General features: G+C 45.5%; 2 protein-coding genes across 2 annotated transcripts; one reads left to right on the forward strand and one right to left on the reverse strand.

Moving 5' to 3' along the window:
• Positions 1-1,155: 1,155 nt before the first annotated feature.
• Positions 1,156-18,035, reverse strand: nmbr (neuromedin B receptor). Its single transcript, XM_037448613.2, has 5 exons — positions 17,129-18,035; positions 6,019-6,160; positions 5,571-5,786; positions 3,743-3,981; positions 1,156-1,795 (listed from the first exon to the last, which is right to left on the reverse strand). Exons 1-5 carry the CDS (start codon positions 17,524-17,526, stop codon positions 1,633-1,635), a joined length of 1,158 nt encoding a protein of 385 aa, XP_037304510.1. The 5' UTR covers positions 17,527-18,035; the 3' UTR covers positions 1,156-1,632.
• A 1,330-nt stretch (positions 18,036-19,365) lies between these two features.
• gje1a (gap junction protein epsilon 1a) lies at positions 19,366-21,493 on the forward strand. Its single transcript, XM_037449689.2, has 4 exons — positions 19,366-19,404; positions 19,835-20,017; positions 20,413-20,610; positions 21,296-21,493. The coding sequence occupies exons 1-4, from the start codon at positions 19,366-19,368 to the stop codon at positions 21,491-21,493; spliced, it is 618 nt and encodes a 205-aa protein (XP_037305586.1).
• The last annotated feature ends 5,560 nt before the right edge of the window (positions 21,494-27,053 follow it).

Below are 27,053 nucleotides of genomic sequence, written 5' to 3' on the forward strand. Positions count from 1 at the left end.
ACTTCATCATTACGTTAAAACGAGCATTTATTGAATGAAAGAGTAGATATCAGCATGAAACCTCACCACTTCATCACCACGTAAAGACGAGCATTTATTAAATGAAAGAGTAGATATCAGCATGAATCTTCACCACTTCATCATTATGTTAAAAAGAGCATTTATTGAATGAAAGAGTAGATATCAGCATGAAACTTCACCACTTCATCACCACATTAAGAGGAGCATTTATTGAATGAAAGAGTAGATATCAACATGCAACTTCACCACTTCATCACCACATTAATAGGAGTATTTATTAAATGAAATGTTGAATTATGCATGGATGGACGAGTGAGGATCATTGCGTCCATCTCACTTCCTCTTCTATTCAGCCTGTCACAGCCAAACACACGCAGATGTCTACTGTGGAGATAATGGCGACCCCCAAGAAGAGCATGAGGACACTTTGACACCCACTTACACACTGATTGGCCAATTAAAGCGGCTGGATTGACACCCAGGAGTTAGTCTGCCCCGCAGCGTGTCCTGCCTTTTTGTTGCTAAAGACAAACAGCCTTCATGGTCAGTGAGGTTGGGGGAGGACGCAGTGTTTCCTCGCATGGGGACATTTTTGTTCCTGGTGACAATTGATTCCCTCAAACCTTCGGGCCGTCCTCAATACCAATTGGACATCAGAACACTGGTGAAAAGACACTCACTGGATCTGCAATCAGTCCCAAATCATCAATCATTGGCCCAGAGACCCTGACCGTCTCCATGACGACCACATCAACAAAAACAACCTCCTTCCCCCTGCGAGAGATCTCCAACGAATCCAACACATCTCATCTTCATCTTCCATTTAAGACTCCACTGCTTGCTTCCCTTTCATTTCTCCCACATTATGTAAATCTCATGAATATGATGGATTATTATTGATAGGCTTTTGTTGGAAGCAGGCGGGGGCAGGAGTAATATATCTCATAATGAGGGGGAAACATCGTCTATGATCCTATAAAGCCAAACTACAGAGTTCCTTCATTCATGCTCATGCACAGATACAACTAATGTGGAGAATAAAATGCCTTTCTGTTTTAAATACAGAAGGAAAATGCAGCTTTCCTGACATTGGTGCCAAATTACAGCCCCCCCCCCCTCCCTGTTTTTTGGCTGAGTGAAATCTATTCAGATACATTCACACCCGGTTGCATTCCCTTCAGTGAGTGTCTGCAAAGAGCCCAGATACATCCTGAGGTCCTTTACACCGGGTCACATGCTTCTGACTGAACAACACGGACAGCGGACAGGCAGGGGTCAAAGGTCAACTCCCCCAACGCTCCCAGGCGGTCTACCAGAGGTCCCCGGGTAAGAGGTGGACGTCCCTCTGTCCCTCCGTCCCCGTTGACACCTCTGTGGATCTAGACAGTCGAGCTGTGGACAGGACGTCTGTCCTCTCTGTCCTGGACTCGATGGACTTCCAACTCGCTTCCAGCACAAACAGGAAACGCGTCCGTCCGGCTTCTCGCCGCTCACGCTGCCGTCCAAACTCACGCACACATTCCCGAGAGGAACCTTTGGTTCTGGTTGCCGAGTTAAGGATGAATATGAAGAAGAAGGAGTGAAAGGAGCGACTGGAGCAATGGAGAAGCCTCAGAGAGCCACTTCCTGTCTGCCGGGGCCGCCGTTGACTGGCGGAGCGACGATGGCGGCGGTGGGCGTGGTCTTCTTGATGGAGGTGAGGCGGATGTGGGAGGTGCTGTGCATGTAGCTGGCGTGGCGCTCGGGCCGCGAGCCTTGACCACATCGCAGCTGACTGAAGAGGAAGCAGAAGAAGAAGGAAGAGCTGTGACCCCGTAACTAATGCACTTCTTTAGATTCAGTTCAACTAAATATTTACAGAAATGCTGCACATGCAATTATGAGGTGCTGTTAAAGCAAAAATAACAATAAAGCAGCGGGAGGAAAAGAACATTCTCTGCTTCACTCCAAGTTTCCATTATTACATTTTCTTACTGGTTTCCACTGCGGTGAACATTTGAGACACGGGGTCTTTGTGCTGCGCTAATTTGGTGCTGCAAAGGTCATTAAAGGTTAATAACTCAGAACGGCACCCAGTGGAGGCTGAAATAGACTGTGAGGAAGTACACAGTGAGTGAATGCAAACTGCATTTGGGAAATACCGATATCTTAGTTAAGAGTTATGATTAATAATAACTTGACTTTCCGCCTTATTTCCGCCTCCATCTTCAATAAAGTCAAAATGTGTTGAGAAAATAAGTCATCATTTGTTAAAGTTGATCTTATCATTTTCTTGGGTTCATATTTGTGTGCCTTTTAACTTCTCCCGTTGACTCCGAGTTTCCCCCGAGTTCCATTAATAAAAGACATAAACTCTGTGTTAACGTCCTATGACGACGCCGGTAGAAGCTCATTAAAAAGATCATTGAAGCTTCACACGAACATCAGCTGAAACAAAGCGGATTAATGAGGAACATCGTTTGCAGATCATTAAATGAATGAAACCAATGTTTGAGGCAGCCAGAAGGACGTTGCAGCTCCGGTCTGAGCCTTCCACAAAGTCCCAGAGACACGAGGACATCACGGTTAACTGGTTCACCAGCTCGTCCTGCTGCTGAAGGCTCAACGTTTACCGCCTTTGTGGAAATCCGTATTTGAAAGTTCCTCCTGAGTAATGAGGAATAAATCCAACAACAGCTTGGCTGTAATCGCTTCCTGAAGACACGTCTAACGTGTCCTCCGTGTCCTCCGTGTCCTCCGTGTCCTCCGTGTCCTCCGTGCTCCCGGCTATGCCTCCTAGCAGCTGTTTTAGAGGACTGTGCCAGAGGGAGGAAGAGCGTTTCCATCACGTTTAGCGACACAGAAGGAGATTTATGAAATGACGAAGCCACGACTGCCTTCATCCTCGATTCATTCCAACAAACCTTCTGGTCTACGACCTTTACCCAAAGAATCAAACATCTACAGCAGCCCGATCCATATCTCCGTCCTCCATCACGTTCACATCACAGCCAAGGTGGTCCCAGCCTTCCTCCTTAAGGTCATCAGGAGAAAACGCTTCCTGTCACAAACATGTGGCTCCGGTTCAATCTGCTTTGGTTTTTACCTTTTAAAAGACGCTTTTGATTGGATTTGGGATTATTATCTGCCTCCATGGTGACAATGAACAGGAGCTTTGGATCCAACTCATCTTCTTCAAAAGGGTGAAAATATGTAATTATGAAGTAATTAAAGGTATTTTATATCTATTTCTATCTCTTTAAGATAAATGGCAAGGAGAGTTTTGTCATTATATGTTTAATTTATAAATCAGATTTATTGGCTGGTTCATTAGCTGTTTATATACCAGCTGACCAGAGATGTCCAATCAGATCCAAAGCTGCTGCAGCCTGTTTTTACTTAGTTCATTAATTAAATTAATATGTATGTACATTAAAGAAGGACACGTTCTCAAAGACTCATTGGTCAAAGTTCAAATAAAGGTGAAGCAGGTAAACGTGAATCAATCCGCAGCGGAAAATAGTCCCAAGCAAATGTCTTATTTCCTTCTGTTTCAGTTTGTTTGAAACCACGTAGCTAGTTAGCTAGCTAGCTAGCTAGCCAAAGTAACGGCACAGGTAGCGAGAGGACAGAATAATAAAGAAAAAACATCCGCCTAGTTCTATAAGAAATGTTTGCATGTCCCTCGTTACTATTGGACGCGGTGGAGGTTAGAGCGAGACCCGGAGAGACGAGGTCCAACCTGTTGAAGTGCCTGCGGAAGCTCTCGCTCAGCAGGTAGAGGGCGAAGGGGTTGACGCAGGACGAGGAGAAGCTGAGGACCCGGGACACCAGGGTGATGACCAGGTGAGCCAGAGACAGGTCCATCTGCTGGTAGTGGAAGGAGCGGTACATGTAGAGCACGTGGTTGGGGAACCAGCAGAGGGCGAAGAGGCCTACGAACACCAGCACGATCTTAGCCAGACGCTTCCTCGTCTCCATCTGCAGGACGGAGACAAAGAGACACAACCAGGGAGGATCAGGACAGGAGATGGGTGCTGCATCATTGTCATTATATACATACTGTGTGTATATATAATGTAGGGACCTATGTATATATGCGCCTTCATCACTTCATATAGTCTGGACCTACAGAACCACTGAGGAGGTTTGGACAGATGGGACATCAGATAAATGCTAAAAAACCTTTTCTCTGCGGCTCTAAAATCCATCAGGCACGAATCGTTCAACGCTACAACGTCTTCACACTTATTTTAGTGGGGAAATGTGATCACGCTTGAGAGGAGCGAAGGTTTGAGACCCGCCGGGATTCAAGGTTTGAGAAGCCTGCAGCTTCCTGGTAATGTCTCATGACGAAATGGAAGGAAACGTGGAGGCGGGGTGTCTGGAATCATGTTGAAATATCGAACCATCTGGTACAAGGAGTCCGGCCTTGTCAGGCGGAAGCTCGGAGATTCCCAGAGACATGCGGAAAAGGTCAATTATGTCCCTGGTGCACGCTCCCCTCAGGTCAGCCTTCTGCTGACGTCAGGACCCAAACACAAGGACAAATGTCAACAAGGTTCCTCTAAGTGCTTCTGTGAGTCCTCATCCAACCTGCTGACCTCCGTGTTAGACCAGGACCAGAGACCAGTACTGTCCTCCAGAGACCAGTACCGACGTCCCTCCTCTCTTCTGCATCTATTCGTGGTTTCTTATGCGTGAGACCCACCGTGCTGAGGACATACTGAGTAGGTACTGAGGACGTATGGAGGAAGCATGAAGGACGTACTGAGACCACAAGGAGCACCTGGGGGAGGATGTTTAACCCTTCAGCTGCTGAATATGTACATGTATACATACAGGACTGTCTCAGAAAATTAGAATATTGTGATAAAGTTCTTTATTTTCTGTAATGCAATTAAAAAAACAAAAATGTCATGCATTCTGGAAACACCCTTGCAGGTGTTTTGAGTTAATTAGACGATTCAAGTGATTAGTTGAATACCCTACTAGTATACTTTTTCATGATATTCTGATATTTGAGTTTTCTTAAGCTGTAAGTCATAATCAGCAATATTAAAAGAATAAAAGGCTTGCAATATTTCAGTTGATTTGTAATGAATCCAGAATGCATCACATTTTTGTTTTTTTAATTGCATTACAGAAAATAAAGAACTTTATCACAATATTCTAATTTTCAGAGACAGTCCTGTATATATAAATACGTGTACATATATATATACAATGTAATATATTAGTAAGCAGAGATTCCAAGCTGCTGCTGCGACATGGATCACGTCCATCATAACCCCCCCCCCCCTGAAGAAGCTCCAGCTGGTGTAAAGTGATTACTGGACTACGCCTCCCTCGTGGCTGATGGAGTCATGAAGGTCTGTGAAGGTGCAAAAAGCTTTGGAGTCGATTCCCTGTTAGACTGAAAAAGAACAAAGTTTCCCTTTTATCTATTTTCAGGTTTGAATGTGAGCAGAATTCTTTGTAGTAAAACCCTAAAAACGTTTAACTTCACATGAGAGACTTCCAGGGTCTCATGCATGAATCATCCATTCATCCGTTCATCCTCCGCTCACCTGTCTCTTGGTGTGTTCGCTGACCTCCCCCGGCATGTCGTGCGCGCTCTGGATGAGCGTGCGTGCGATGTGGTAATAAAACATGGAGATGATGGTCAGAGGAACCAGGAAGTAAACCAGGAAGATCATCACCGAGTGAATCTTAGGGTGCATCTGGTTGGACAGCGGGTAGGGGACGCAGTTCACGAAGGTGACGTTAGAGAAGTCTCTTTGACCCTGAGGGGGGGGGGGGGGGGGGGGGGCATCAGGAGAGAGGAAACAAGGAGGAAGGAGAGAGGAATGATGAGAGTGAAGGAATAAAAAGTCGGAGGATTAGAATCAAAATGTTAAACTTCTTTAAACACTGAGTGAATTCTTATTCAATAAAGAGCAGCTCTGTAGTACTACAAGAGTACCTCAGGAGTACCACTGTAGTACTACAGGAGTACATCAGGAGTACGTAGTGTACCTGCATGGAGACGACCTGGGAGAAGACAGCCTCGGGGACAGCCAGCAGGACAGACAGCAGCCAGATGGACACGGCCTTCAGGCAGGTCCAGAACACGGCGCTGGACGTCTGGATGTCCATGGGGTTAACGATGGCCTTGTACCTGACGGAGAGACCTCCATCAGACAGATGATTCATACAAACTCTACGCCCAAATTGAACTTTTACTCCAATGTTCACATTCGAATAGACACAGAGCTTCTCCCTACAGGCAGGGTATTTGTTCAATGAGATGGATGGAGGAGAGATGGTAGATGGAGGAGATATGATAGATGGAGAAGAGATGGAGGAGAGATGGAGGAGAGATGATAGATGGAGGAGAGATGATAGATGGAGAAGAGATGGAGGAGAGATGATAGATGGAGGAGAGATGATAGATGGAGGAGAGATGGTAGATGGAGGAGAGATGGTAGATGGAGGAGAGATGGAGGAGAGATGATAGATGGAGGAGAGATGATAGATGGAGGAGAGATGATAGATGGAGGAGAGATGGTAGATGGAGGAGAGATGGAGGAGAGATGATAGATGGAGGAGAGATGATAGATGGAGGAGAGATGATAGATGGAGGAGAGATGGTAGATGGAGGAGAGATGGTAGATGGAGGAGAGATGGAGGAGAGATGATAGATGGAGGAGAGATGATAGATGGAGGAGAGATGATAGATGGAGGAGAGATGGTAGATGGAGGAGAGATGGTAGATGGAGGAGAGATGGAGGAGAGATGATAGATGGAGGAGAAATGGACCCTTTACTTTAAATGAGTGGAGCTACAAACACAAGGTGGAAACAGCTTCACACAAACCATGAAGAACGAGCTCTGTCCTCATGTGGTTTGACACTAGAGGAACATTGTGTACATCCCATGATGCATTGCTGCTGGGTGCACCTCGTTGTAAGTCTTCTCCCTGAAGGCACGTGTAGCATATCACATCTTATGTTATGAAATGACTGCTTCATCTCAGACAAACCAAATAGTCACAGACAGGAAGCATTGAATCTGACCATAACTACTGGTAACAAGCAACATGGAGCTGCTGTAGAACTTCCTCACACAGCGAGCAGTCCAGGTCTAGAAGGTTCTCAGCTGTCTGTCACACGTCCTTCATGAGTGGAACTCTCCAATAGAGTCGTTCTTTCAATAAAAAGGATCTTCAGTTCAGATCTGATTCTAATTCCTATAAATGGTTAATGACGGTCAGACTGTGAAGTGACTACAATCCTCCACGTCTCCTCCCTTCATGGAGGTGTCCGTCTGCAGGAAGATGAAAGAGACTCGGAAATAAGTTCCAGTCAGAGAAGTGAGAGGAACGAAAGGTGCATGATGCCTTCATCAGTCCAAAGGGTAAAACTGTCTATCTGCTCCTCACCCTGAAGGAAAGGTAAAGAACACAGAACACAGCGAGCCTCATGAACCTGTCCTTCATGCCTTGTACCACACCAGGGTTTTATTGAACAACTTATTGATTATTTATGTCATGCAGTTCCAGCGTCTGCAACCTTCAGAATGTAAAACAGTTAATTCTTTATTCATTCATTGTTTGATACTAAAATAGAAAACATCCTTTTCATTGAGTCTGCATTTTGTCTCCTGTAAACATTCAAGATTTCATCTATTCATTCGACTCAAAATCCCGACTTTAGATCATAAACATCAGAGAAAGGTCATAATCATCTTTTTCAGATCTCGTATTTAAGAAATGTCTCCTGCAAAACACATTCATTTACTACTGATTCCTTCAAAATAAAGACAACAAAATACTGAACATGAGCCAGGAAGTCCATTAAAGTAACAGAATATAAATGTAATATCGGTTGAACCAGATTATTTCAACAAATTCTCAGAAGCTTCATCGGACTACGACGCTTTACAATCACCTTTCTGCCACTTTTGGGCTCATGTCAGCTAGATAGTTTCAAAATAAACTCCGACCATAGGTCTACTTTCAAAATAAAATCCCACCATAGGTCTACTTTAGCTTTGCTGTACTTTAAGGCCATGGACCTGCTGACTGAAGTAAAGTAGTGTAAGTCAAATGGACGGCGGTCTCTTGGGTCAAAGTCCTGTCGGTCGGTCCTGAAGCTGCGTCTGGTCCTCTGCCGTCTGATGGAGACGCAGAAGACGTCCTCAGGTGAACCCTGATCATCTCCTCTTCTGTTGGACTAAATGAGACCCTGAGCTCCAACGCCCTCAGACACCAGCATCGACTTGGCTCCTGCTGACGTGAAGTAAGCTGTATCCATAGCAACGGGTGTTCCTGGTGACGCCGATGTGCTTCTTATTGACACATTATTGACTGAAGGAACAGAAACGTGTGCACGTGATGCTCCACCAATGCTGCTACGTCACAACGCATGGTGCACTCATGCTAATTCCATTCATGTGTCTCTTTTCTTTTTAGCGTGTAAATGTAGTTTTGTCGAAGGAGGAAACTGCAAAATAAGACTTTGAGTAACTTTGTAACTGTACACATTATAATACATACATTATAATACAGGTACCTAATTTACCCAGCATGCCGTTCAGTAATCTTGGTCCTCACACTACACTACGCAGTCTGTAAATAAAGCAATAATAATGAACACGTAGATTTTAGGAGCCCACGTTGAACAGGTGCACGGATGCAGATTCATTCCATTTGATGAAAACATCACAGAAACAACAAAAGAGTGAAAAGCTTTTATTAATCACACCTGGTGGACTCCAGGCTCCTCCAGCTGCTATTTATTCAAGGAAAGCCGACACGGATGCTTCACATTCATTCTCACACACACACACACACACACACACACGCACGCACGCACACACACACACACACACACACACACACACACACGCACGCACACACACACACACGCACGCACGCACGCGCACGCACGCACGCACGCACGCACGCACGCACGCACGCACGCACGCACACACACACACACACACACAGCGCTACAGTCTCAGCTTTCCATCCTCAGCGGCGTGACATGTGACACATGACAGGAAGCTGAGGACAGCAGAGCAAAAGGAGACAAAATGGTCCAAATGGACTCAAACCTGAGGCCAAAGAAGCAAAATGTAATCTTGAGTCATGTGACTCAATATCTACCTGATAAAAACTTTATAAAATAAATAAATAAAATGTATAAAATAAATAAATAATAAAGACGGCCAGTGAAGGGTCACTAAACACGCCGGACATGGCTTCCTTAGTTCAGACACATTGTTTAACGCGTCCCAGGTCAAAGTGTTCTGGTGCACAAGAGGGACACATTTTACAATAAGCAAAGTGTCCCCATGGGGACAGACATCCAGGGCTGTGGTTCTGCCACATCCCTGTAGGTGCATGGACTCTGTGAGTAATCTGCCATCAGCTACAGAAACGCTGATCCGGTCAGTCGGGAAGTGGACGGGACATGCTGAGGACACCATGTCCCAGGGGGCGAAACGGAACCCAGCCAGAGGGGAAATAACCCTCCTCTGAAATGAGGAGAAAGCATCAGGATGAAGGCGGGAGTCCTGATGAGTGTCGTTTCATTCCCTCCTGCTTTCCTCTCACTCATTCCACTTGTTGATTTTCTGTCCTGTGTGACCTTTGATCTCTCCTCACACAACCCTTTACCCCCCCACTATAAGCCATCTCACACATCCCTGTGGGGAGCACAGTGCGTTTCCTCCTGCTGTCAACACGGACGCAGCTGGGGGAAAATCTCATTTCCAAACAGGAGGATGGATGGTGTGGAGAGATGGACCACCGTCTGGTTAGATGATGTAATCTCTCCACCACAGACGAAGCTCTACCAAACAGGTTTGAATCCAGTGGGTGACGTCTCCATGACAACGTCTGTGGAACAGATGTCCTGGAAATCCCAGTTTGAAAACCAACCGACTCCTCGGAGCGTGGTGTTTCGTCATGTGGTCCCGGTCCGGCCCCCCAGCCTCCAGCTCCTCTGTTTGTGTGCATCATCTCGACAGGAAGTGATTTGGGCTCCAGCAACCACTCCGCTAATTACGGTCATTAGCCATTAGCCTGGTGGAGCTTGTTGGAGGACCTTCGGGCGGCTCGTTAGGGGCTCATTAGAGGCCATCAGGCTCCGGATCGCTGACCCGGTTCCGTGCCACGAGGAAACGAGCTTCCCGGTAACGGGCGGATCAAACAGCGCTTTAGGTGGACGGAGTGGCAGCTTCCACGAACCGCTCCTTCACTCCGTCCCCCGTCCTCCTGGGAGCGTGCACAGTGTCCAGTAACAGCAGGGGGTGGAGGGGGGGGGGACAGCATGATGCAAAGGTCCACTCACATCAGAAAGCACTTCATCACGAGCGGTTCTGGAACGCTGTGCCCTGTCTCTAACATCTGGACGTCCCTCAGGAGGACGTAGAGCACTGGAGCTTGGAGATGTGGTGCTGAAGTGGGACACTTCAAGTGAAGGTTGACCTTTACCTCCACTGCAGGAGACACACGTGAACCTTCAGCACTCGGGTCCAGACCAGCGTCCAGACCTGAATGCATCATCACTCTCTTGCTCCCAGCATGCACGTGGCAGGCCGGCTATGAAACCGCCCCAAATCAGAAATATCCAGCATTGAAACAGACATTTTAACCACATTGTATTTTTTCGGTGACTCTTCCTAACCCCCCCACCATGAATTAGATATATCTACACACTGCACGGGCTGCCTCTTCCTCCCTCAGGTTGCATCTCTGAGGGTCAACATGTCACCTTCTGAGTTACTTCTTTTCTATTCTCCCTGTTTCTTCTTCTGTTGTCTTACTTTGCTCGTTATCGTAATATTATCTGTGATATTATATATCTTTACTTCAGACTCACATGACACGTCTCCGCTTTAGGCGGGGGGGGGGGGGGGGGGGCATTGGAGTCACATGACAGCGCAGGGCGCCTCACACACTGAGGCTCTGTATGCTGATGTGAGCATAAAGTCCATTAACACCTGATCGCTGTGGAGCCCACCGATTGGTCAAGAGCACCGGGTTCCGGCTCCAAAATGGAAGTCCTCGGAAGTCAAACCGCCGACGTCACCATCGCTGCTGTGTTCATTCATGTATTCACACGGCGATGCATAAACATCCATGTGACCTTCACTGCCCCCCCCCCCCCTCCCCCCTCTGTGGAACCTTCAGACATCTTCAATGAAACATCGAAACATTGTTATTCATGGAGTTGAACACTACCTCTTCTTCATCCTCTTTCCAACTCTCCCTCATCCAGTCTGTCTCTAGTGGAAACACACACACACACACACACACACTCTGCACTGACTGGACAGACGGAGGTCTTTAAACATGACAGCTATTATAAATGATTGATGCCATGAGTGAGCTGCACTTCTATTCACGTGAGAAACCTGAAGCTTTATTATAACTCTATAAACCACACACTCTCACATTCAGCCTTTAGACATGTCCATGTGAAGAAGGGAGGACAGTACACCTGTCTAAATAAATGTCCCCACTGTCCTCATAATCTGAGGGTACCCTCACCTTTGTCCTTTTCAAATGTCTTCACTGCTTTAAGGACGATATGAAATCATCTCCCACCCACTGAGTGAATAACGTCCTGCTCTGTTGTTTTCTCTTCATCCATACAAAGGCCTTTATGTCTCCTGCGCTCCAGCAGCAATAACCACGCAGCAGAGACTCTAGACCCCCGAAGACCACTTCTCACCGTGAGAGCATCAGGTGTTCCTCACCGTGAGAGCATCAGGTGTTCCTCACTGTGAGAGCATCAGGTGTTCCTCACCGTGAGAGCATCAGGTGTTCCTCACCGTGAGAGCATCAGGTGTTCCTCACTGTGAGAGCATCAGGTGTTCCTCACCATGAGAGCATCAGGTGTTCCTCACTATGAGAGCATCAGGTGTTCCTCACTGTGAGAGCATCAGGTGTTCCTCACTGTGAGAGCATCAGGTGTTCCTCACTGTGAGAGCATCAGGTGTTCCTCACTGTGAGAGCATCAGGTGTTCCTCACTGTGAGAGCATCAGGTGTTCCTCACCGTGAGAGCATCAGGTGTTCCTCACCGTGAGAGCATCAGGTGTTCCTCACCGTGAGAGCATCAGGTGTTCCTCACTGTGAGAGCAGCAGGTGTTCCTCACCGTGAGAGCATCAGGTGTTCCTCACCGTGAGAGCATCAGGTGTTCCTCACCGTGAGAGCATCAGGTGTTCCTCACCATGAGAGCATCAGGTGTTCCTCACCGTGAGAGCATCAGGTGTTCCTCACCGTGAGAGCATCAGGTGTTCCTCACCGTGAGAGCATCAGGTGTTCCTCACTGTGAGAGCAGCAGGTGTTCCTCACTGTGAGAGCAGCAGGTGTTCCTCACTGTGAGAGCATCAGGTGTTCCTCACCATGAGAGCATCAGGTGTTCCTCACCATGAGAGCATCAGGTGTTCCTCACTGTGAGAGCATTACTGCCAGCAGGAGCAGCTGATGTTGTCACTGTGTGCACTGAGCCTCTCTGAAGGCAACAATATGATATGAAAGTATAGAGCTTTAAACACCTCAATGATCAGAGAACTGTCATCACACGTCACGCGTGACGCTTTTATCCAAAGGGACCAACAATAAGTGCATTTCAAGCCAACCCAGTCTCCAAAAAAAGCGTGAAATGGCTACGTTGGTCCACCGTGATAAACGTAGTCATGTTACGTTTTCCCCCAAAATAACGTTACTATGTTACGTTTCTTTTGGCCCATTCATTTACATTGCTTTGCAAATAGGTCACGTGACTATCAAGTTTCCCGTTAGTGAAAAGAAAAACATGGCGGACGGTCAGCATAATCTCCGTGAAAAACACAATATTTTAAGAAAGCATCAGCATTTGTATGCATTTCGATGGCATTTCTAGCGAGAAGTATGCGTTATTCTTTCATAATCTTCTATCAGAGACTGTAGAAGACCTTCCGTTTATTCGTTTCTGCGAAGATTTGAGTGTCCCTTTGGGAAAGCGTGATTACGCAACGCCTTTAACGGCGCATTATTAAAAAAACACTTCCAGTGGGGGCGTTACCGTAAAGAAGCGTTCAGCCTTAAAGCCACTAATCGCCAAACAAAACAAACTCAAAGCACTCGAATCACATTATGACTTTTTAAACATAAATTCCGTTATTTTTATGAGTTTTCAATGAAAGAATGCATCATTTCCGGGGGTAGGCATGCCCGGGACATCCCGAATTATGGGCAATTTTGATTTGTCCAGCTTTTTGACAGCTCCAGTCCCGACTTCCAATCACAGCCTCCTAAATCAATGACGCGCCTAAAACTCTCGGTTCGAACATTACGTCTTGTTTACATGGGAAAGGGGGGCGGGGCTTCGCCCTCAGAGCGGAGCGTCATTTCTCGCTCCACACGTCTCCTCTTTTTACTGGCCAGGAAAACGGGCGATCTATCCCACGTGGGTCTGGCTCCATTCCATTGGCTCTGACGAATCCATAGAGAGGCGGGACTTATAATTTGCCCGGCAAACGGAGAGATTTGAGCTGCATTGCTTCCACTGTGCGTGAAGTGGCCGTGAGGCCTCCACTAAAGTCTCTCTCTATTTGTTCTGCTTTACTCAATAAAAGTAAAACCTTTACAGATATACTGTCCACACACTAGGCTAACATAATGGAGACTTCCAGGCTTCGTCCTTTATGTTTTATGGGGATAAAGCCCCTGTAAGTAGTTTTTTCCCAAGCAAATCTGAGTTTCTTCTTTTTTTGTGTGTCCCATACAAATATCAAAATATATATACTGATTTTCACATCCAAACACACTCACTTATGTTCCCTTTTATCATGACAACAAGAAATTTCAAGATAAACCTTTTGCTTTCATAAATCATACAGTTTTAGTGTGTAAATGCCCAGCAGTGTACGGTCCGGGGGCCCCTATCGGGCCACTTGTTAGATGGTTCGATTAGTCTATCACTACTATACTTTGATCTGACGACTAATTTGCACATCATGCTCGTACCGGCATGGCTTCGCCCTTCCCAGGCATAGTTCATCATCTTCCGGGGTCCTATAGCCAGTGTTGGGAAAGTTTACTTTCTACATTAACTAGTTCAAAGTTTAGTTTACAAATTTTAAAAATGAACTAGTTCAGTTCTTTTTTTCCATACGTTGCTGCGAGCTATTTTTTTTTTAAATTATTGCCACAGCCCAGAACCACAGACAGCAATTATTTTATCAGTTTTAACACTGAAGCGATGCATCAGATTTAATCTTCTTATCCAATTTGAATCCTTATCCAACCAGGGTTTACATTAGCATTGAGGGGACAGCATTTCCCCTTTGTTGCTTTAATGTTGCTGTCTATTCACTCCACACTAGCAGCAGTTGCAGAGTTTACCCCTACACTACATTCTCAAACACATGCTGCTTAAATGGTCTTTTTTAAATAAGGAATTATTAAAAGAAAAACAGGACAGTAATCATTAAGGTGCAAATGTTTGCAAAGAAAGGTCAGATTCCTCCCATCCTCACCGACCTTGTCAGTAACTTCATAAACTCTTTAAAATTATTATACGCCGCCTCTTTGCTACACTTATTAATGCGCGTTTATGGTGTGTTTTCTATAGAAATCTGGTACCCCATTGAACGGTGTTAAGCTGAACGAACGCGCCGTTCATAGACACCAGAATGAACGAGAACAGTGACGTTCATCGGGCATTAATACAGTACGTTCAGTTCACGTTCGCCCAAAATATCAACAAGTTCATGAACGCGTTCAGGCACAACACTGTCCCAAAAGGGCCGGGATCGCACCTCACCCAGCATGCCTCGGCCTTCACTTTTTTCACTACAGAGTTTTGTTGCACCCTGTGACTCCGGCGTTAGACTCCTTCGACTGAGTTTTAAGATGGGTTGGATGGGTTACTGACTAAAATTTATGCCCCCACCCCCTAACTGCCTCAGGGAAACTTGTAAATATAATAAGTCAAATAAGTCAAACAAGCAAGTTGTATCTGGTTTAACCCTTTTATTCCTGTAGGCGTTTTTTAGGTCTCATGCTGGAAATTGCATTTACACACTAAAACTAGGATAACGCATGTCTGATGATAGTGACAGTGAGTCTGTCGATCAAGATGAGGATGGAGACATAGTAGAGGTTGAAAATCCTCCTTGTTGAACACCCCACAATACATTCTGTGCTCCCTCTGGCATAACATTTCTAATGATATCATGTCCCCCCCTTCAGTATTTTAAGACATTCTTCAGGTTATTGTAGGCCAGTTGAATGTGTATGCCATAAAATTTGACACAAACAAGCCCTTTAAGTTTACATGTTTTGTATGTGGATTTTGTACATACAGTGTTGGTCATTTAATTTCTTTGTTTAATATTTTTGAATTTATGTTTGAATCCATTTGTGGTTAATGTGCTCAAAATGCACTACTTTCTTAATGCTTACATTGCTTGTTTGACTTATTATATTTACAAGTTACCCTGAGGCAACAGACCTAAATCAAGTTAGGGGGTGGGGGCATATATTTTAGTCGGTAACCCATCAAACCCATCTAACAAGTGGCCCGATAGGGGCCCCCGGACCGTACACTGCTGGGCATTTACACACTAAAACTGTATGATTTATGAAAGCAAAAGGTTTATCTTGAAATTTCTTGTTGTCATGATAAAAGGGAACATAAGTGAGTGTGTTTGGATGTGAAAATCAGTATATATATTTTGATATTTGTATGGGACACACAAAAAAAGAAGAAACTCAGATTTGCTTGGGAAAAAACTACTTACAGGGGCTTTATCCCCATAAAACATAAAGGACGAAGCCTGGAAGTCTCCATTATGTTAGCCTAGTGTGTGGACAGTATATCTGTAAAGGTTTTACTTTTATTGAGTAAAGCAGAACAAATAGAGAGAGACTTTAGTGGAGGCCTCACGGCCACTTCACGCACAGTGGAAGCAATGCAGCTCAAATCTCTCCGTTTGCCGGGCAAATTATAAGTCCCGCCTCTCTATGGATTCGTCAGAGCCAATGGAATGGAGCCAGACCCACGTGGGATAGATCGCCCGTTTTCCTGGCCAGTAAAAAGAGGAGACGTGTGGAGCGAGAAATGACGCTCCGCTCTGAGGGCGAAGCCCCGCCCCCCTTTCCCATGTAAACAAGACGTAATGTTCGAACCGAGAGTTTTAGGCGCGTCATTGATTTAGGAGGCTGTGATTGGAAGTCGGGACTGGAGCTGTCAAAAAGCTGGACAAATCAAAATTGCCCATAATTCGGGATGTCCCGGGCATGCCTACCCCCGGAAATGATGCATTCTTTCATTGAAAACTCATAAAAATAACGGAATTTATGTTTAAAAAGTCATAATGTGATTCGAGTGCTTTGAGTTTGTTTTGTTTGGCGATTAGTGGCTTTAAGGCTGAACGCTTCTTTACGGTAACGCCCCCACTGGAAGTGTTTTTTTAATAATGCGCCGTTAAAGGCGTTGCGTAATCACGCTTTCCCAAAGGGACACTCAAATCTTCGCAGAAACGAATAAACGGAAGGTCTTCTACAGTCTCTGATAGAAGATTATGAAAGAATAACGCATACTTCTCGCTAGAAATGCCATCGAAATGCATACAAATGCTGATGCTTTCTTAAAATATTGTGTTTTTCACGGAGATTATGCTGACCGTCCGCCATGTTTTTCTTTTCACTAACGGGAAACTTGATAGTCACGTGACCTATTTGCAAAGCAATGTAAATGAATGGGCCAAAAGAAACGTAACATAGTAACGTTATTTTGGGGGAAAACGTAACATGACTACGTTTATCACGGTGGACCAACGTAGCCATTTCACGCTTTTTTTGGAGACTGGGTTGTTCAAGCAGTATCTGTATCTTATCTGAGATGTGGGAGCAGCTTCATATGAGATGAATATGTGGTTTCTACCTGACACAGTAAAAGTATAAAGTGGCATCCAAACAACCTTCAAATTGAACTTAATAATGTTCATGTTGCAGAGAATCGAACTCACTTTGATAATAATAATTATCACCTGAGTAAACACCTGCTCATGTTCCGACATTTACGATCCCATGAACACACGTCATCATAACTCACTTATGACGTCAGCGGGGCTCGTCCTACCTGTCCGCGCTGAGCGCCGTGAGCGTGAACACGGACACGCCGACCGAGGTGAGCTGGATGACGGGGATGAGCTTGCACGCCGCCTCGCCGAACACCCACTGCTCGGAGAAGAAGCGGAACGCGTCCACCGGCACGCAGGTGAGCAGCAGCAGCAGGTCCCCCGCCGCCAGGCTGGAGATGAAGATGTTGGGCACGCTGCGCATGGCGCTGTTGGTGACGAAGATCTTCAGCAGGGTGACGTTGCCCAGCAGGCCCACGGTGATGATGAGGATGTAGACCGAGGTCATGACGCAGCGCACGACGAAGTGGACCGTCTCCCCGCTGTCCGAGCCGGGCTCCTCCGTGGAGTTGGGGCTCAGAGCTTCGGGGAGGTTGGAGAGGAGCGCGGCGTCCATCATGTGGATGTCAGCTGAGGGAGCGGGACGGAGACCCGAGAGCAGAGAGGAACTTTGCCTGAGAGGAGTTCATGTGAGATGTTCTCCTCTCGCCGACTGAGGGACTGACTGAAGGGTGAGAGGCGACTGACGGAGAAGGAGGTTCCTTTTGGTAAAATAAAGACCCCCCCCCTCTCTCTCTGTTTGGTGTTTGAGAGAGAGAGAGATCTGAAAGACGTACAGCGATGAAGGAGAGAGCAAGAAGAGTGATGGAGGGAATAAAAACGGGTGAGAAAAAGGAGCAGAGGTAACAGGAATGGAAACATGTTTGAAGAAGGAAAACAAAGAATTACCATCAGCAGAATAATAAAATGAACAATAAATGCAATAGTAGAACAACACATCTTAATATTAATAATTAATAGCAATGAGACCAACAATAATAATGATAGCAGGTGTCAGCAGGGCCGTGTCAGGAGGCAGGACCAGGGTCTATGAACCTGGTCCTGCCTCGTGGTTCCTAACCCCCTAACCCTCATCCAGGAACCACCAACACAGGAAACACATCCGTCATGTTTCTCCTCCTGCGTGAAATGATCTCATTGAGCTGCTTGACTATGAAGAGGCACTTTAAGAAGTTAACAGAAGTTCCCTCATGAACCGTGTGTGTGTGTGTGTGTGTGTGTGTGTGTGTGTGTGTGTGTGTGTGTGTGTGTGTGTGTGTGTGTGTGTGTGTGTGTGTGTGCGTGTGTGTGTGACAGATGGCAGTGTTTCCTCACAGCTAAGGACCGCACTAGTTTGAATCTATAGACTATAAAAGTGAACAAACATAGATACATATATATATATATATATATATATATGTATACATATATATATGTGTATATATATGTATACATACAGATACATATATACATACATATATATATATATGTATACTATACTATTATATATTATATATATATATATATATATGTATACATACAGATACATATATACATACATATATATATATGTATACATATATATATATACACATGCTCCAGACTGGTGTGTTCTATTCCTCACACTGTCATTGGTCATACACGTCATACACGTGTTGTCTTATGCCCCCCCCCCCTCTCAGTTTATTTTGAAAGCGGTGACAGGAAGTGCGTGGGGTCCTGGCGGGACTCTGTGCGTGGGACGAGTTGGGGACGCTGCAGTGGAGACAAAAGGTTTCGGCGATGAACAACACGCCGCCAGGACTCCGCCTGGTGTGTGGACTCTTCTTCTCTCACTTTATTCTTCTTTCTGTGACGGAGGCTCAAGGAACCACAGTATTTACTGTGTGTGTGTGTGTGTGTGTGTGTGTGTGCGTTGTCATCTTGTCTCACTTCATATTCTGATTGTTTTTTAGTCAAAGACGCTGTGAACAAATTACTTGAAATTATTTTATTATCGCACTCGTATCGCAATAGCAGCTTTTCAAAATAAAGCTCCAAATCTTTAGAATTAGTGCAAAAGTTGGATGGAAGTTGTGTTTTTGTTCGGCTTCTCTCTCTCTCGCTTTGTGTGTGACAGGAGGTTGATTTTTTGCTGACATAGTTTTACCCCCCCCCCCCCCCCCCCAGCACATTGTCTGTCTCTGTTGTCCTTTTTCTACTGAGCGAGTCAATTGATGGAGGGATAAAAGGCAAACAAATATGCATTGACATGGGCTTTCAGAACAGAGGGAGGGGGGGGGGGGTTATGTGTGTGTGTAGGGGGTGGGGGGGGGGGGGCGCTGGAGACTCTGGGCTTATTGGTGTCGGCCTTTAACTGGTGCCAGCATGGGGGCCCACAGCAGCCCGGACTTAAACAGGGGACGTCAGCAGGACAACCATGTCTCTGAACTACATCCGAAACTTCTACGAGGGCTGCGTGAGTAGATCCCCGAGCTCCGGACCCCCGGTGTGGGGCTCAGGATGTCCCCTCACAGAGGGGCCTCTGGGGGGGGGGGGACATGTGGATCGATAACATCACTATGACTTTTTGCACTGTTCTCTGGGCCCTTCGCTCTGTGAGTGGGGCACTTGGTTGTGTTTGTGATGAACATGGTTGTCGGTATTGGAGGGGAGCAGGTGGGGGGGGGGGAATTGGGGGGGGGGGGGGGATTCGGGCCTCAGTGGAACCTCTGTCCCAGCTGCTTTTGGCTGGCTGACAGAAGCTCTTTTTCTGTGTGTGTGTGAGTCTTTGTGACAAACATCATGTATGTGAGTCTGTGGCCGACACGTCAACTGTCTCTGTGTCTTGTCTCATTGCGTCTCTGAGCATTCACCTGTGTGTGTGTGTGTGTGTGTGTGTGTTCCAGCTCAGGCCCCCCACGGTCATCGGACAGTTCCACACCTTGTTCTTCGGCTCGGTGCGGATGTTCTTCCTCGGCGTCCTCGGCTTCGCTGTCTACGGAAACGAGGCGCTGCACTTCAGCTGCGACCCCGATCGGCGAGAGCTCAACCTGTACTGCTACAACCAGTTCAGACCCATAACCCCCCAGGTAGGACCCCCCCAACGACCCCTCAGCTCCTGGGACAATCTGTTCAGTCCCTGAAATCCTATTCTGACCTGAAAACTGCACCACAGCTCCTACACAATGGTGGGAAATGCAATTTGTGAGAGGAGAAACATTTCAGATATTATGATATGTGTATATTATTATATTATTTACCTGCGTTATCTGGCTGGCAACAATGTGACGTGCGATGAAAAACGAATGTACCATTACTACTTTAATTATTGTTGCTCAACCTTTTTCCTTCCTTTAATCCCTCGAGTCCCAAAACCTGTCCCCGTTTCAGTCCCCGTTCAGCAGATGTTTGCTTCTTTCTTGCTGTCTTCCATCATACGTTTCGGGTCTCTTACCTTTGGCTCTTGTCACTCACCTGGCGGCAGGTTTTCTGGGCGTTACAGCTGGTGACGGTGCTGGTCCCGGGCGCCGTCTTTCACCTCTACGCAGCCTGTAAGAACATCGACCAGGAGGAGATCCTGGAACGACCCCTCTACACCGTGTACTACATCATTTCTGTTCTTCTACGCATCATTCTGGAAGTCATCGCCTTCTGGCTGCAAAGTCACCTCTTTGGCTTCCAGGTCTGTACATTTATAACATGATGAACCCAGTAGAGGGTTATGCAATAAGCCCTACAGCATACCCAAGTTTCCTCTTCCTACCTGCAACCTCCGTAAAGAAAGGGGCCTGAAGGACATGGAACTTTGACAGGAAAGCCACACTTTGGAGAATCCGCAGTGTCCGAATCGTCTTAGTTCCTCTCCAAATGTTAGGATCGTTCCCTCGGCTCCCCGGTTAATCTTTCTACTGTTGCACCAAACAAAAGATGGCCGACTGAAGATCCCTTCAAGTGGGCTGGACACTGTGACTGCAGGCAGTGAACGCCAAGAAGAAGGACCACAGAGGTGGATCGAGTCCTCCACGCATCCACCTTGCCTGGTGTCGATGAGACCTCAGTGTGGAGGAATAAGACCCAATTCCACACCCTTCTGCCTGCTCTTTAAACACGGCGACATCATTCTTCTCTTGTGTTACTAAATGAAGGAATGCAGATGTACATGCTAGCTAAAGCTAGTACTTGGTCATTCTATTCATTTAGTAAATAATACGTTTAATACACAAATGCTTCATAAAGCTTAGAGCATCTAGAGTGTAAATCCATAATAATGCTGATGATATTATTCAGCTGTATTTGCCAGTGCTGAATCAATCCGAGAGACATGAGGAGTGGAATGTAAGACGAGATTCTCTGTTTTCGTCCCCCAGGTCCACCCGGTGTACATGTGTGACGCCAGTTCTCTGGAGAAGACCTTTAACGTGACCAGGTGCATGGTGCCAGAACACTTTGAGAAAACCATCTTCCTCAGCGCCATGTACACCTTCACCGTGATCACCATCCTCCTCTGCGTCGCCGAGATATTTGAGATATTGTGCCGACGTCTCGGTTACCTCAACAACCAGTGACACGGTCCCCCGGAGACGTGTCCCGTCACCAGAGGGGAAAACACACGTACGATGTGAGACACTGTGTCGACAGGTTTGTAATCCGCCTCTCGGTTGGTTGCTGCTGGACTCAAAACAGGAAGCTGTGGTCCATCAGGAGGCCGACAGCGTGCAGGTCTGAAATGTCCTCTCTGTGTTTAGTGTGGAGGGGTCATCCCTTGTCCTGTCTCACACATCAGTGGTTCTGTACTGGCCGTGTCCACGCTCTCCTTTGGACGTGGCGGCTGGAGGACAGTCGGGGGACGACACAGACAGACTTCTGGTTTTTCATTTCCAGACGATGGCTGAAATACAGGTGAAGACTTCCGGGTGTTACGGCTTAGAGCAGAACCCCATTAAACGAGTCACAGCAGTCCAGACCTCCTGGACCAGAGGGTGTCAAGACCGGGCCGAGACTTCTAGGGCTTCAGACCCTCTCAAGACCAGGACAATATGGAACACACAAACTCCAGTACATCCTTAAATTGAGGACCAGCGTTCCCATTTGGATCCCCTCAGAAGAACCTCTTCCTTCGCCTCTTTTATTGACAAAAGACTACTTTTGTAGATAAACTCATCAAAAGGCTGTGCAGAAGGTGTGGGAACGTTCCTTTGTTTTCTATAGGCAGTGACCAACAATCTGCTCACTTGCAAGACGAGACTTGACAACCAGACGATCTCCTTTAGCACGACGCTGCATCTGAAGCTAAACGTGGCTGTTTGAGGAGCTCTTAAGTTAACCATCATTCAGCTTGTGGCCTTCAATAACGCAGAGCAACACTAAGTCCGGCTGGTTTTCAGGTGCCTCCCAGGTGAGATGTCTCCATCATCAGAGACCAAGGCTCTGATGTAATAACTATTGATCAATTAGTCCAGAAACATTTAAAGTGACGGAGCTTCTGTTTGATCCTCACCCTTCTCTCTTCATCTCCACCAGCTTTCAGCATCACTCATTATACTTTCTGTACTTTGTCTTCGGTTTATTTTGTAAAAGATTACCTCTCATGTTTGGTCTTTTTTTTTCAATCAGACATCCATCCAACTTTTGTTATGAAGTTTCAGCAATCTGTTTATCATCTCAGGTCCAACGTTGCATTACCAGACAAAAGTGGATCAAAGCCTCACTTCCAACCCTCCTCAACCCTTTAATGGACTTTCCATGGGGCCTTTGGGGGGAAGTGGAAGCTGGAGGGGCTCCTGTGGTTCTGTTGGTCATCGCTCTGCCATGCTGTTACTCCAGGAAGCTGTTTACATTCTGCCTGTAAAAGTCCTGTCCCTGAGACCTGAACACGTGGAAGTCAACATCTGCACTGCGCGCGTCTCTGGGGGAAATGTAACTCACTGGAAGTCTTTCTCAGCAACTTTTAAAGGGTTAAATAAAGTTTATGAACCGTGTAAGCTTGTTTTCGGGGAAATATTGAGAACTATTTACAAAATGTTGTTTAAATATCTTGATGTGTAGTGCCTTCCAATAAGGTCACTTCGGACGCCTCAGGGGTTTCAATAGGCTTGTTCATTTATTCCAGTGTTTCTTTCACGTATAATAACAAAAATAAACTGTCACTAAACTTATAAATAAACCAACAAATTAACAAGCAAAAACTAACAACAACAATTGAAAAACCATATGCCTGCTGGCGTCCACGTCTTCCCACCACTCAACACCGAAGCAAAAAAGACAACTTCCAGGATCGTTTGTCTTCCTGTCCACTAATTGCCACAGGTGTGCAACTTCGACCAGCAGGCGTCACCCAATTAACTTTGCTTCAAAAATGGCTCCTACACACCGGCCCTCTTATTGCTACCGGCTAAATAGGTACAATAACAAAGAAACAAAACAAAATATGGAGCCATTTCACAATATACAGTACACAGTAAAGATATAAATCTGTCGAATCATCAATGATCACGATTGGTCACTCATACAAACATGAATACGTTGGTTTCATTTGAAACACGTCAAGTTTTTTTTTTTCCAGTTCATTTGTGACCATATTCTTTTCAATTCAAATTAAAGTCCATCAATGAAATAGTAATGCAATCAATGCTCTTTTTTCAGAGTCCTTCTTCAGTGTATAACGCAAATAGTCCATTATGCCACAAAGGCGTTGTGCGTTCAAAGGTCCATGTTAGTGTGCATTGGTATATTTATGTACGCATGTGTGCAGGTTGCAAGAGATTCCTTGCTTGAATTGTCCATAGTCCATTGTGCGTGTGTAAAGATCAGTATACATGTCAATTCCTACAAGGTGGAGTAAACATTACACATACATTGGACATTCATACCCACATGTGATTTTCCAACAATAAGCAAACCTTTGTTATCGGTCTGTCTATAACGCTAGTCTTTGTTTTTAAAGTCAAGCTACGAACGATCCCCTTTGAATCTTTCTTTGTGTCAATAACTCTCCCCAACATCCAAGATCCCCTAGGGGCAGTAGGATCTGCAATTAACACGATGTCGCCATTTGCATAGTTTCTTTTCTCTTTAAACCATTTTTGTCTTTCTTGTAGGTTTGGAATATACTCTCTAACCCATCTTTTCCAAAACATATCAGCTAAGTACTGTACTTGCTTCCATCTGCGTCTACTATACACATCTGCTTTCTGAAATAAGCCAGGGGGTAATGTGGGTTGTCCTTTGAGAAGTAAGAGGTGGTTGGGTGTTAAAGGTTCGAGGTCATTTGGACTATCTGAGTTTGAGGTAAGTGGGCGACTATTCATTATGGCTTCTACCTCACAGATGAAAGTGTGAAGGGATTCGTCGTCTACTATTTGATCCTTTGTTAGTGATAGAAGTATTAGTTTGACCTGTTTTATTAACCTCTCCCATACTCCTCCAAAGTGTGAAGCGGCAGGTGGATTACAAATCCATTCTATGCCATTTTGTTGCAGAGCAACTTGAAGTTTGTTGCTTTGGTTCCATTCCTTTATGGCATTTTTTAGTTCACGATCAGCTGAAGTCAGGTTAGTTCCATTGTCAGATCTTATTTGGCGTACTTGCCCTCGTCTGCTTATAAATCTGCGGATTGCGTTGATACATGAATCTGTGTCAAGTGAATTGGCTATTTCCAAATGTATTGCTCGAGTTGTGAAACACGTAAAAATGACACCATATCTTTTCACTTCACTGCGTCCTCTTTTCACTATGATTGGACCAAAGAAGTCTGTGGCTCTGATGACCGACATGAGCGTTTTCCCTTTGCAAGGTTTTGATTTCTCCTGGAAATGCCTCCATTTGTGTAAAGTGTACGATTGCCTTTTCTGCCCTTTTGACGTCTTCTAAAGTAATCTGCTGCACATTCATGCGTTTTTTGACTGTTTGCATTTTACTTTCCATCAGACGTTGTTTCTCTGCATCTAAGGTCTTAATACTCATGTTGGTAAGTATTTCCTTTCTTTTCAGACTTAATTGCAAGAGAACGTCTTTTAACTTAAGTAGCCATGCTACTGCTCTGGTTAGGTTGTTCCACTTTGAGTGATAATGTATGAATGTGTGAGTAGGATTTTTTTCTTCTTTTACAATCAAGTTCATGGTGAGAACATCTTTCTTCACTTCCGCGTCATCATCATCATCTTCATGTGTTTGTATGGCAATGTCAGAATTTGTCCATTCAGATTCCTGACGTTTGAGAAATTCTGGACCATTCAGCCACACCTTTGAATTCAGAAGAGCACTGGCTTTGAGACCACGGGATGCACAATCTGCAGGATTTTGTTTAGTGTTTATGTATCTCCATTGTTTTACTTTGCTCATTTCCCTGATTGTGTTCACTCTATTAGCCACGAATGTTTTAAATCTTTTGTTCTCATTCTGAATGTACTTCAGTGTTGATGTACTATCCGTCCAAAACATGGAGTTCTCAAGAGCAAGTTGTAACTCTGCTTTGATCAGTTTATCCATTTGTACTGCTAGTGCTGCTGCAGTAAGTTCCATTCTTGGCATTGTAGTTTGTTTTAGTGGCGCAACGCGTGATTTCCCCATTATAAAGGAGGTGTGCACTTCATGCTCTGAATTTGTGAGACGGAGATACGTGACACAGCCGTAACCACTTTCAGACGCATCACTAAAGTGATGTAGTTGTGCAGATGTTATCGGATCAAAGCCTTTTGGCTTGAAACATCTGTTGACACGGAGCTCTCCAATGCAACTTAGGCCTGCCATCCATTCATGCCACGGCTGTATGTAGTGGCTTGGTACAGTTTTGTCCCAGGCGTAATTCAGTTTGCAGAGATCCTGCAGAATGTTCTTAGCAGTAAGGACGAATGGAGAGATGAAGCCGAGAGGGTCGTATACTGAGGATACGATGGACAGTATTCCCCTTCGAGTACATGGCTGTTGTTTCGGGCTCACTGCGAAGGTGAGTTGTCACTTTCTATGTGCCATTGTATACCAAGAGTCCTTTCTGTAGGAAGATCACTGGATTCCAAGTTAAGGTCTTTGACTTCTTTTGATCTGGCTGCTTGTGGGATGGACGTTAGGACTGTTCTGCTGTTACTTATCCATTTGTGCAAATGAAAGCCTCCCATTGAGCAAGCTCTTTCAAGCTCTTTGCACAACTTCGCAGCATCGGCTTCAGTAGCCACAGCTTTCAAGCAATCATCTACGTAGAAATGTTGCTTAATTGTTTCCACTGTTTCGGGCAAAAAGAGATCTTTGAAATCTTCGGCAGTTTGTCTGAGGGCGAAACTTGCACAACTTGGTGAAGACGTTGCCCCGAATAAGTGCACTGTCATTCTGTGTTCTTTGAGTGGTTGACCTGTATCACCATTTGGCCACCATAAAAAGCGCAAAAAGTCCACGTGCTTCTCCATAATTCTCACCTGGTGGAACATGCTTTCCACGTCTGCCATAAGAGCGATTGGCTCCTGGCGAAAGCGCAACAAGACGCCTACCAAGTTACTGGTGAGATTTGGACCTTGCATCAATTTGCTATTCAAGGATACCCCCTGGAAGGATGCGGAGCAATCGAATACAACTCTCAGGGAGCCCTTCTTCGGATGGTGCACTCCATGATGTGGAATATACCACACCTTTCCACTTTGTGTTTCCAGTTCATCAGATGGCACGACTTCTGCGTGGCCCTTCTCAAGCATTCCTTTTAGAAATGCAGTGTATTCTCTGTGAAATTGTTCGTTCTTTTCAAATTTTCTTTTCAGAGACATGATACGTTGCTGTGCCTGTTGGTAGTTGTTTGGCATCATTACATCATTTTCTTTAAAGGGTAACGGTAAGTAATAATGACCATTTCTTAGTTCTTTTGAACTTTCCATCATAGACATGAACTGTTTGTCTTCGACTGACATCTCTGATTTCTCCTCAGCTGCCAGTTCAGGAAAATCTTGATGATACTGTTTAATCAACAAGTCGTTCAAATCTGCTACCGATATGCGATTAACTACAGTACATGAGTGACTTCCTTGCGTTTGACATGTTGTTTCTTGCATGAGCCCATTGACGACCCATCCTAAAGAAGTTTTAACAGCATATGGCCCATTACCTCTACTGTTTATTACTTTCCAAGGCTCCATAAGCTTTGCA

This window comes from Pungitius pungitius, chromosome 20 (assembly GCF_949316345.1).
Source record: "Pungitius pungitius chromosome 20, fPunPun2.1, whole genome shotgun sequence".
In the NCBI taxonomy this organism is placed as follows: Eukaryota; Metazoa; Chordata; class Actinopteri; order Perciformes; family Gasterosteidae; genus Pungitius; species Pungitius pungitius.

What these genes read in the sequence shown, in the direction of transcription:
- nmbr (XM_037448613.2), bottom strand. Translation starts at nt 17,526, where the DNA reads ATGATGGACGCCGCGCTCCTCTCCAACCTCCCCGAAGCTCTGAGCCCC. An exon ending in ACGGCGCTCAGCGCGGACAG is followed by an intron (nt 6,161 to 17,128) that starts GTAGGACGAGCC and finishes TCTCTCCGTCAG; the next exon opens with GTACAAGGCCATCGTTAACC. An exon ending in TTCCGCAGGCACTTCAACAG is followed by an intron (nt 1,796 to 3,742) that starts GTTGGACCTCGT and finishes CTTCCTCTTCAG; the next exon opens with TCAGCTGCGATGTGGTCAAG.
- gje1a (XM_037449689.2), top strand. Translation starts at nt 19,366, where the DNA reads ATGTCTCTGAACTACATCCGAAACTTCTACGAGGGCTGC. An exon ending in GAAACTTCTACGAGGGCTGC is followed by an intron (nt 19,405 to 19,834) that starts GTGAGTAGATCC and finishes TGTGTGTTCCAG; the next exon opens with CTCAGGCCCCCCACGGTCAT. An exon ending in TCAGACCCATAACCCCCCAG is followed by an intron (nt 20,018 to 20,412) that starts GTAGGACCCCCC and finishes ACCTGGCGGCAG; the next exon opens with GTTTTCTGGGCGTTACAGCT.